This window comes from Saccopteryx leptura, chromosome 5 (assembly GCF_036850995.1).
Source record: "Saccopteryx leptura isolate mSacLep1 chromosome 5, mSacLep1_pri_phased_curated, whole genome shotgun sequence".
Lineage (NCBI taxonomy): Eukaryota > Metazoa > Chordata > Mammalia > Chiroptera > Emballonuridae > Saccopteryx > Saccopteryx leptura.
Window position 1 is genome coordinate 174919375 of NC_089507.1, and position 10719 is coordinate 174930093.

Below are 10719 nucleotides of genomic sequence, written 5' to 3' on the forward strand. Positions count from 1 at the left end.
CTATTAGATTGCTGATTAATGCATAGAACTTTTGAAGACATAGTTTTTTGCTCTATTAGGGCATATATATTTTAGTTTTCCTTTAATATTAGAGTCAATTCCTTAGTTCTGGGACACAGTCTTTACTTCTGTCTCTCCTGTGTTGGTCAGTGGCTCACATACCTGCTCGTCTCTTTCACTCCTCTGTGTGATGACTCGTACTGGGCTTCTTAGGGTCTTCCTCACACATGGATGGTGCATGAGTCAAAGACTTAAGTGGAGCTTGTATGTAGATGATTTAAGGGCTCCTCCATGTGGGGGTTTCTGTTTTCCAAGATTCCTACCTTAGTTTCCAGCTGTGCAAACCTTGAACTCCACCCTTTGACATCTCTAGCCAGCAATACTGGAGTTGTCTGCTAGAGTGTTAGTCACCCCACAGCCTATAAATTGAAAGTGTGCTTGGGGGAAAATATAAACATAGATCTCATCAAAAATGTTTTCCTCCTTTGAAGGATTAAGTCCTTCAAGTTTCTGTCTAATTTTGGTCACCCCCTAGTGCCTTCAAATAGGATTCTTCCCCCTATTTTATCCAGAATGATTATTACTTTTTTTTTTCACCAGATCCAGATCTTAAGTTTATCTTTTTGAAAGACTTTCCAGGTATCCCACCAAGTAGTAGATTTATACCCAGTTGGCTAGTACTGGACAGCATGACTATCTCTAAACAAAACATTGGAAGGGGGTGTAGATGGGGGAGGGGAGGGGTCAGCCAACCAAGAGTGTCTATCACATTGCCATTTCAATCATTCTCTTATTCAGATTTTTTACATTTTCAGACCAACCTCCCATCTTTTCCAAACAAGACAAACACATCCTCCTATATCTTATCTAAATGAATGAGGGTTAATATAGTAATTTTAAAGTTGAAGATTAGCCTATTAATTTTGTCTAACCTTGATATAGGTTCTTAAAGATGATCATATATCATAAGAGCTTTAAGTCTTGAAGGTCATAGGTCCTCACAAAAATTCTCTGGCCAAGAAGGCCCAGACAGAAATGTGAACAGCAGTACAATTGCTAACAGTAGTATAACTAGTAGTAATTATTTCTTCTGTAACTAATACTTGGCATGTGCCCACATACCTGCTTAGTTTCACTGCCCATCCTGGGTGTCTGTGAACCAGACTCAGAGATTTAGAATAACCCTAGGATCTAGATTTCATCACATAAACCTAGGAGGTAAGCTTTATCCTCATCTTGAGAATCGAAGCTAAGATTCAGGGATCTTAGCTATCATAGAAACACAGCTAAGAGTAGTAATTCTTGCTTGGGCTCATCTAATGAGCCTGGCATTGTGCTATGTGCCTTACCTCATTGTGCACTAGGCACTAAGTGTTATCTTTGTTTTACAGCTGGAGAAATTGAAGGTTAAATATATGAAAGCAAATTTGACCCCCTTTCTTACTTCTCTCTCTCCCCACTCCCATTCCCCTCTGGTAATTACCATTCTGTTGTCTGTATTTATGAGTTTATTTTGTTAGTTTGCTTGTTACTTTTTCTTTATATTTCACATGAGTGAAATGATATGTTTTTTGTCCATTTTTGGCAATAATTTTTTTTAAAAAGATACCTAAGCAATATATCCAATGTCACACAGCAAACATCAAAAACAGGATCTAAACTGAAGCCCATCTGACTCTTCAGAATCTTGCTCTTATCCAAAATGTTGAAGAAAAAAATGCATAAGGAGACAATTTTTTTCTGTTTATTTTACTAGGTACAGTGTAAATTGTGTTATTCAAGGAAATGACTTTTCTTCACCCCAAATCATAAAAATTGAAAACAGCCCTACAGTTTTAAGTGTGATATTTAAGAAATGAATAAAATGCAAAAATGGGACATTTAAGTGAAAACACTAAGTTCAATTTAGAAAATGATAGATGTTTTTAACTCTTTAATTTCCAAGCCATTTAAGATTTCATAAAATACAATCCATATACTATATTGGTCCAAGGGTTACACCTGAAATTCTCGTGGAATTATGTTATCTGGACAAAAAGATTGTTCTCCTTTGTTTTATTATTAATCATTTATTGTTTTTGGCTCTAGGGCCTTAGTCTGGTGGCCCCGATGTAACCTCAAGTCCTTAACCTTTTGTGTAGTACGAATGTTCATGTATGTCCTCACTCAAAGGGTTAACAAAAAACTCACTACTCAAAGGGAACCGATGGCTTGTGAGACAGATGTGGCTCTTTTTATGACTGCATATGGCTCGCAGACAAATCTTTAATAAAAAAAATAATAACATTAAAAATAAAAAACATTCTCATGTATTACAATCCATTCATTTCCTACTGCTCATGTTCATGGTTGTGGGTGGCTGGAGCCAATCACAGCTGTCCTCTGGGACAACACCAAATTTTTATTGGATAATGCATACCATACACAGGTCATTGTATGACTCTCATGGAATTACATTTTAAAATATGTGGCGTTCATAGCTCTCTCAGCCAAAGAGGTTCCCAACCCCTGGATTAAAGGATGAAAGAAGGATGCAGAGATTTACAGGAAAAAGTTGTTAAGACCAAACCAGAGGTCAGAGCCTGAGACAGGTAGCAGAGTTGCGCTGCTGGCTTTGACGATGGAGGAAAGGACCAGAGCGAAGAGGCTCAGGAGACCTATGAAGCTGGAAAAGGCAAGGAGGAGGGTCCTCCCCTAGAGTTCCCAGGAGGAACACAGCCCCGCCAACACCTCATTTTGGACTTGTCACCTCCAGAACTGTAAGATTTTGATGTGTATTGTTTTAAACTCCTCCTCTGGGAATTGGTTACAGAGGACAGTAATAGGAACTAATATGCTCCAGCACAGAAAATACTAAGCTACTCACTACCAATGGTAGATAGTTTCACGTCTTTAATAAATGTATAACTTTTTTTTTTTTTTTTTTTTTTTTTTTTTTTTTTTGTACTTTTCTGAAGCTGGAAACGGGGAGAGACAGTCAGACAGACTCCCGCATGCACCCGACCGGGATCCACCCGGCACGCCCACCAGGGGCGACGCTCTGCCCACCAGGGGGCGATGCTCTGCCCCTCCGAGGCGTCGCTCTGTTGCGACCAGAGCCACTCTAGCGCCTGGGCCAGAGGCCAAGGAGCCATCCCCAGCGCCTGGGCCATCTTTGCTCCAATGGAGCCTCGCTGCGGGAGGGGAAGAGAGAGACAGAGAGGAAGGAGAGGGGGAGGGGTGGAGAAGCAGACGGGCGCTTCTCCTGTGTGCCCTGGCCGGGAATTGAACCCGGGACTTCTGCACGCCAGGCCGAAGCTCCACCACTGAGCCAACCGGCCAGGGCCTAACTTTGTTCTTTAATATGGAAATAATGGAGTGAGTGCTCACTGAAGAGAGATTAGAGAAAATATGAAAAGTGATGTCTGAGCTAGAGCAATGTCTGTAGGACGGTGACCTTGACACCCATTTGCCAACCTCCTGTGAACTGGTTCATGGCATGGAAACGCTGTCTGCAGCAGACCAGACTGACCCGGTTGAGTGACCGAGGATGAAATGGGACGTGTCTAGCTCGGGAGCTGGCAAGTTCTGTGCACGAAGGAACGTCGAGCACAGGCTCACAACTTCCTGGAGCCACGGAGGGAATGTTCCAAGCATCTGCTGGGGATGAGTTTCAGTCAAGGCAACTCCGAGAGCTCTGGTTCTACTGAGGAGCCAAGTGGAAGCTTTGTGGCATTTAACTGAATGAATAGAACAGCATTTCTCTCTTTCTTTGCAATTCAAAGACTGTTGTCATTTTAATTACTCCTATCCTTCTGCAACTTCCTAAAAGGTCACTATATTTTGCTTTTTCTTTCTCCCTTCCTCATTCTGATTCTACAACCTCTCTTTTACCCACCAGAATTACACAACAGTGATAACTACATTCAGGATGAGGCGATGAGGCAAGAGTTAGAGCTGGAGGGCCCCTTTCTTACCGTTGTCCTTTACGTTTGAATAGAATTCTTCATAGTTGAACTTTTATCCTTCTGTCTCCACAGTTCTTTGAATTAGGGAAAGCTTTTAAAGGCAAGGTCTGGGTCTTCTGGGATTTTCTCATTGACTCTACCTAAGACAGAGATTGGCAAGTGACAACCCGCAGGCCCAATCTGGCCGACTGCCTATCTTTGTACAGTTCATGAGCTAAAGACAGTTTTTACATTTCATAATAGTTGGAAAAATGATTTCATGACATATGAACATTATAAAGAATTCACAGCCCCAAAATAAAGTTTTATTGGGACACAGCACTTTCATTCATTTCCAGTGTTCAACGCCTGCTTTCATCCACAGTCAGAGACCAAAGTGCCTGCGGAGTCTAAAATATTGCTGTGTCCCTTCTGTTGACCTCTGGTTTAAGGAATATGACCAACTTGAGAAAACACTACTTAATGATGATAAAATAAAATAGGGGCCAGGCCTTGAAATTTTTAAAAAGGACATCAGATAAATGGCAATTAAGGAAGCCATACTTGAACTTACTGAAGTTTGTACCAACGACGAGGTGACTGGCTAGCTGCATGTAACAGAAATCTGATTACAATGTCAGGTCCCAGTGGGGATTTATTTATCAAAGGATAATAGTCCATGGTTGGGGCTATGAAGTGTTAATGCGTTAGCATCTTGAATTCCTTCAGTCTTCCTGTGTTTATCTTAATGTATGACTCAGTTTCATGATCATGGTAACTGCTATACCCTCTGTCTTTGTGGCAAAATTCTAAAAATTCCACTTAGCTAGGTTTAAAAGTATATTTCCAACCTGACTTGTGGCATAGTGGATAGAGTGTTGACTTAGGATGCTGAAGTCCCCTATTCGAAACACTGAGGTGGCTGGCTTGAGAATGGACTTGCTGGCTTGAATGTGGGGTCTCTGGCTTGAGTGTGGGATTAGCAACACGATTCCAAGGTCACTGGCCTGAAGGCCTAGATCACTGGCTTCAGCTCAAGGTTGCTGGCTTGAGCAAGAGGTCACTGGCTCTGCTTGGGTCCCCTAGGCAAAGCACATATGAGAAGCAATCAATGAAGAAACAACTGAAGTGAAGCAACTATGAGTTGATGCTCTCAACTCTCTCCTCTTTCTCCCTCTCCCTCTCTCTCTCCCCCGTCCACTTCCTGTATCGATTTGTCTCTGTCACTCTCAAAAAAAAAAAAAAAAAAATTAGGGCCTGGTCTGTGGCTCAGTGGATAGAGTGTCAGCCTGATGTGTGGACACCCCGGGTTTGATCCCTGGTCAGGCCACAAAAGAGAAATGACCATCTGCTTTTCTCCTCCTTCCTCTCCCCCTTTGCTCCCTCTTCCCCTCCTGCAGCCAGTGGATGACTGGTTAGAGCAGGGGTCGGGAACCTATGGCTCGTGAGCCAGATGTGGCTCTTCTGATGGCTGCATCTGGCTCACAGACAAATCTTTAATTAAAAAAATAATAACGTTAAAAATATAAACATTCTCATGTATTACAATCCATTCATTTCCTACCGCTCACGTTCATGATTGCGGGTGGCTGGAGCCAATCACAGCTGTCCTCTGGGACACCACCAAATTTTTATTGGATAATGCCTGACATACACAGTCGTTGTATGGCTCTCATGGAATTACATTTTAAAATATGTGGCGTTCATGGCTCTCTCAGCCAAAAAGGTTCCTGACCCCTGGGTTAGAGCATCACCCCAGGTGCTGAGGTTAGCTGTGCTGTTGGTCTGAGCATCAGCCTCAGGCACTGAGGATAGGTCAGTTGATTTGAGCATCAGCCTCAGATGGGGCTACTAGGTGGATTCCAGTCAGGATGCATGCAAAAGTCTGTCTCACTATTGCCCCTCCTCTCACAATAAAAAAATAAAAAATAAACAAACAAAAAATAAATGAAAATTGTATTCCCATGACTTCCTCAGAATACCAGGCTGGGAAGAGCTGTGTCCCTGCAGGGTGCAGGGCCCATGGAAACACTGGCAGAGCCAGGACTTAAGTGGAAGGTTCGAGAGAAGAATAGATGGGGGTGGTTTGAATGTGAGCAGAGCCTTGGAAGCCACTCTGTTCATGCCCTACTTCCCATGAGCTGGTGGTTATTATGCTTGTGCATCAGAATCCCCCAGAGTGCTCACTCAGACCCAGGGGGCTGAGCCCAATCCCTGTAGCGTCCAATCCAGGAGGTCTGGGCCGGGCCCCGGAATCTGCTTTTCTGACACGTCCCAAGGTGATGAATGGTGTTTACAGAGAGTAGACATAATTTTGATGCTGAAGGTCTTGAAAACTCCCTTTCACATAATTAGAGAGGTCACTGAGACGCTAGTGGAGGGCAAGAGAGGGGCCTGCTCCTGTGTGAAATGCTGTCAGGGAGCCCATTCAGCTGCCACTGGCTCCTTCTCAGGCACAGCCATGATAGTGCTCCAAACTGCCCCGGTCCTGTCAAAGGCAGATTCTGGTTCAGCAGTGGGGTCAGAGATTCTGCATTCTAACAAGCTTCCTGGTGACAGTGCTGACCTGGGGCCATGCAGAGGGGCAAGGCTGCAGGGCCTGTCTTGGCTGGCAGATTCCCTCTTCATCCCCAGCCTGCATCACAGCAGGGCCACCCTGTTTCCAACCCCAGCTGCCTCCTACTCCACCAGAGGCAGTGATGTTTGCACGTTCTGGGGCAGATGTCTCCATCTTCGTCACTTCTCCCGAGCCCAGCGTGGGGGAGATGATTTGTCTGAATTACATTCTCAATTCTTCGGAAGGATGCTGGGCCAGAAATGAAAACAGGAACAAATAGTTTCTGGAATATAGAAAGCCAAACATATCTTTTTTCAATCATTATTTTCCTCAGATTCAGAGAAAGCTTAATTCCAATGAATTACAACATGTAGATTGCAAGAAAAAATATAAACCTGATGTCCAAGCTCAAAGCCACAGGAAAACAGTAGGAAGAGCACAGTCTGTGAGAATATAGCTGAAAAGCGGCTCTGTGGCAAGTTCTGACTTGACTTATTTTCAGCTGAGTGCGTTTAGCGTGCTTGCAGCAGGACCAGCTGGAGATTTATTTTGGATGATGGATAATGATGCCAGAATTCTCCCTCGCCTCTGTTGGCTCCAGGGTTCTCCAGCGGCCAGCTGGTGCTCAGCAACACAGCAGTGACCATCGATACCTCCATTGCCTATGGCCTAGGAGATAAGTCGAGTTCCATTGACCCTCTTTTCAATAGCGCTCTTTAAGGGATGCTGGAAGCCTAGGTCTTGCTAAACATCCCAAAAAGTTCCTTCCAAAGGAGAATAAACTCTAAAGAAGAGCCTTTGCCAGTACTGCTCTGAGATCCAGCTTCAGAGTTATTCCCAGGATGAAAATTATTCCCAAAGATTTGGGTGTGGGCTGAATGCCTTCCTATTCCTCAGTGGGTGGGCTGGCCCTGGAGGCAGGTGAGTGGGGTCTGGAGTTCCCCAGTGGGAGCCACTCCCTGCCCTCCTCCCACAGAGCTTGCTGAAGCCTCTGGCACCCACGGCCTGTGGGCGGAAGTAGGATTTCTGAGGGATAGACTCCAATGTTGGCGGCCCTCACCCCAGAGTAAAGCTCCCCCCCTATAGTTGCTGTCTGTGACTCCCTCACTCCCCAGAAGGCCAGTCTTCCCAAGTTCAAGATGTTTTCAGTCAGTTCATCCAAAGCTGCTAAACCATCCAGAAGGCCTGTTCTCAGCCACAGAGGTCTGCAGGGGTTAGTTGGCAACCCTGATGCTGCCAAATATTGATGAAAATAAGCCATAGACCTGGCTCAGCACTTGTGAATTGATGAAAGAACTCAGGTCATTATTGTCCAGTAATGACCTGACTAGATAGCTGTGTTTTTTAAACATTGATCATTACCATCACTACATTTTGGGTGATTTCTTACATTAGCAAGAGATAACCAATTGTACCAAACACTGCTATGCCATTCAGATTACAGCAGAGGCCAAAGGGCCTGCACAGCCTGAGACCTTTACTCTCTGGCTTTTCGCCGACCTTCTGCAGTCACAAAATTCCACCTATACCTGAGCTTTAAATGGTGCTCTTATTGTTGCACCTTCTGCAACTCACATCAAGAAGCTACAAGAGGCCCTGGCTGGCTGGCTCAGTGGTAGAGTGTCAGCCTGGCGTGCAGGAGTCCCAGGTTCGATTCCCAGTCAGGGCACACAGGAGAAGCGCCCATCTGCTTCTCCACCCCTCCTCCTCTCCTTCCTCTCTGTCTCTCTCTTCCCCTCCCGCAGCCAAGGCTCCATTGGAGCAAAGTTGGCCCAGGCACTGAGGATGTCTCCATGGCCTCTGCCTCAGGTGCTAGAATGGGTCTGGTTGTGACAGAGCAACGCCCTAGGTGGGCAGAGCATCGCCCCCTGGTGGGCATGCGGGTAGATCCCGGTTGGGCGCATGCGGGGGTCTGTCTGACTGCCTCCCCATTTCCTGCTTCAGAAAAATACAAAAAAAAAAAAGAAGAAGCTACAAGATTTAGCAACTAAATAGTAAATTGGTAATTATATTGGGGGAGAGCTGGGACAGAGCTGTACTAGATGGCCTGGTTGAATCCAGGTGATAAAACTCTGTCCACCTGTGGAATTTGTTTTTGGGGTAACACATGCACTGAGCTCAGAGGACAGAAACACAGGCCTTCCCAAGTTCACAAGAGTTGTTCTTTCATAAAGCTGATCAAAGTAATTTTATTAAAAACTTCAAAAGCAGTGAGCTAAGAGTGACTCAAAATAGGTTCTATTTTGCATAAGATTTCAAAAATTAGATGCATATTATTAACCAAATTACTTTTCTATTCTTTAGCTTTCAATTGCCAAAAAATAAATTTACCTTAAAAAAAAAACAATTAGAGCCTTTTAATTACGAAAGACATGATTGTTGTAGAAAATACAGAAAATATAAAGGAATGTAAAAATCATTTGTTATGCTTCAACCCCCAAAATAATTTTATTTATATAGCTGTATATGCCAATTATATATTATATAGTTTTTTTCTAAATCAGGTGAATCTATTTTCATAGCTTTTCATCCAATTGAGGCATAAGTTATTATTCATTAAATGTGTTTCTTATGCTGACAAAAATGTTCAGGTTTTTAATTTTAAAAAAATGTATTTAGTATTATAGTCTATATGTGTTTTCATCGCTAAATTTCTTACATTTTGACATGTAAAGTATCTATTAAAATATAATCTTATTAAATAAAATTCAAATTTTTATTTTGAATAATTCTCTTTTTCTTATTTTACTAGCTGAACGTTGCGTGCTCTACAGGCTTTCGTTAGAGCCTCCCCTCTGGTGTGCAGTGCAGCCAAGATCCTTACCCCACGGGAAACGTTCGCCAGACGAAGCGTGTTTGATGTTCTTCAAATAACATGTTAAATGACTTGCCTCCCTTGTCATGACTGTCTTCAAGGAAAGAGCATTCTTTTCAAATATGCCTTGTGTTTTCAATAAAAATATAATCTACTGTGAAGAAATAGCATGCAAAAAATAAAGGAAGAATCTAAATGGCATAAAAACACCTGGACAAAACAGTTCTAGAGGCTTCTCTCTGACTGGCTGATGCAGTTTTGTATTCTTTTAAATTAATAGTTCTTAGTTCAGGGGTTCTTTGAATTAGGATGTGGAGAGCATTGCACCCTTGTTTTCATCGACCCTCCCTGAAATTAGCATGTCCTTCCATTACTGAAGACAAGTTAGGGCCAAGCCAGTCAGCCCTGCAATCACAGACACTGCCTGCCACCCTGAAAATACTACAGATCTCTCTCAATAGTATATATTTACAATGATCACCACTTTGAAATTATGGTCTTTAAGTGACATGCTAGCAGGTGCTGTGATTTAAAATATCAATAAAAACATCTATGGATATTTGATTCATATCAAGCATTTGTTATTACACATTTCCTTCTTTTTGATGTTTTTATAACAGCATTTCAATATGGTTGGTTTTCTTTGTAATTCTGTGCATTTTATCTTAAACATTTGTTTAAAATGTTATTCTGACAAGGGATCCATGGGCTTCTTCACTTGACTACCGCAGGGTCCATGGCATAAATGCCCGCTCACCTCTTATCACGTGTGGCCCAAGCAGACACCACTACATTCAGCCAGAAAGGGACACCCCAACAGGCTGGGCCTCTGGGATTGTCCTGCTACTTTCCTCTCTGCTTCTCTTTCCTCAGAAAACACCTGTTGATAAGAGAGGCACATCAGGACACCTTCGTGAGAAGAGCAAGGTGGTGATGGCCTATGGATCTACAAGACACAAATTCTCTCTAGTCTTAATGTGGGCCACACAGGACTACCTACCATAAGCATGAATCACCTTTGGCTTATGCAAGGACCCACTAAGATGACAGATACAAAACTCTGTTTAAAGGAGTTGATATCATTTTCTGTCTCATATGATAAAACCTCCAGTGATGATGAAAGGAGGGCTCAGAAATGCCTTTGGTGGCCCCCACACTTGATTAAATGGGGGAATATAATTTCTTCTCTTCTTAATAGCTTGACTGAGATATAATCCACATAATATACAGTTCCCTCATTTAAAGTACAATTCAAATGCTTTCAGTACATTTACAGGGTTGTGCAACCATCACGGCAAGCGATTTTAGAACATTTTTTATCACCCCAAAAGGAACCTGTACCCACTAGCAGTTATGATCCAAATACCCCACACTCCCTGTCTCTAGGCAATCAGTAATCTATTTTCTGTCTGTTGAGATTT

At 43.0% G+C, this 10719-nt stretch overlaps 1 protein-coding gene across 1 annotated transcript in view; it reads left to right on the forward strand.

Moving 5' to 3' along the window:
• CD93 (CD93 molecule) overlaps positions 1-10062 on the forward strand; it is a 30819-nt gene extending 20757 nt beyond the window's left edge. Inside the window, exon 2 of the mRNA XM_066386968.1 lies at positions 9236-10062. Within this exon, the coding sequence (XP_066243065.1) occupies positions 9236-9239 (4 nt within the window). The 3' untranslated portion in view covers positions 9240-10062. The remainder of the gene's footprint in view (positions 1-9235) is intronic.
• Positions 10063-10719: the final 657 nt, after the last annotated feature.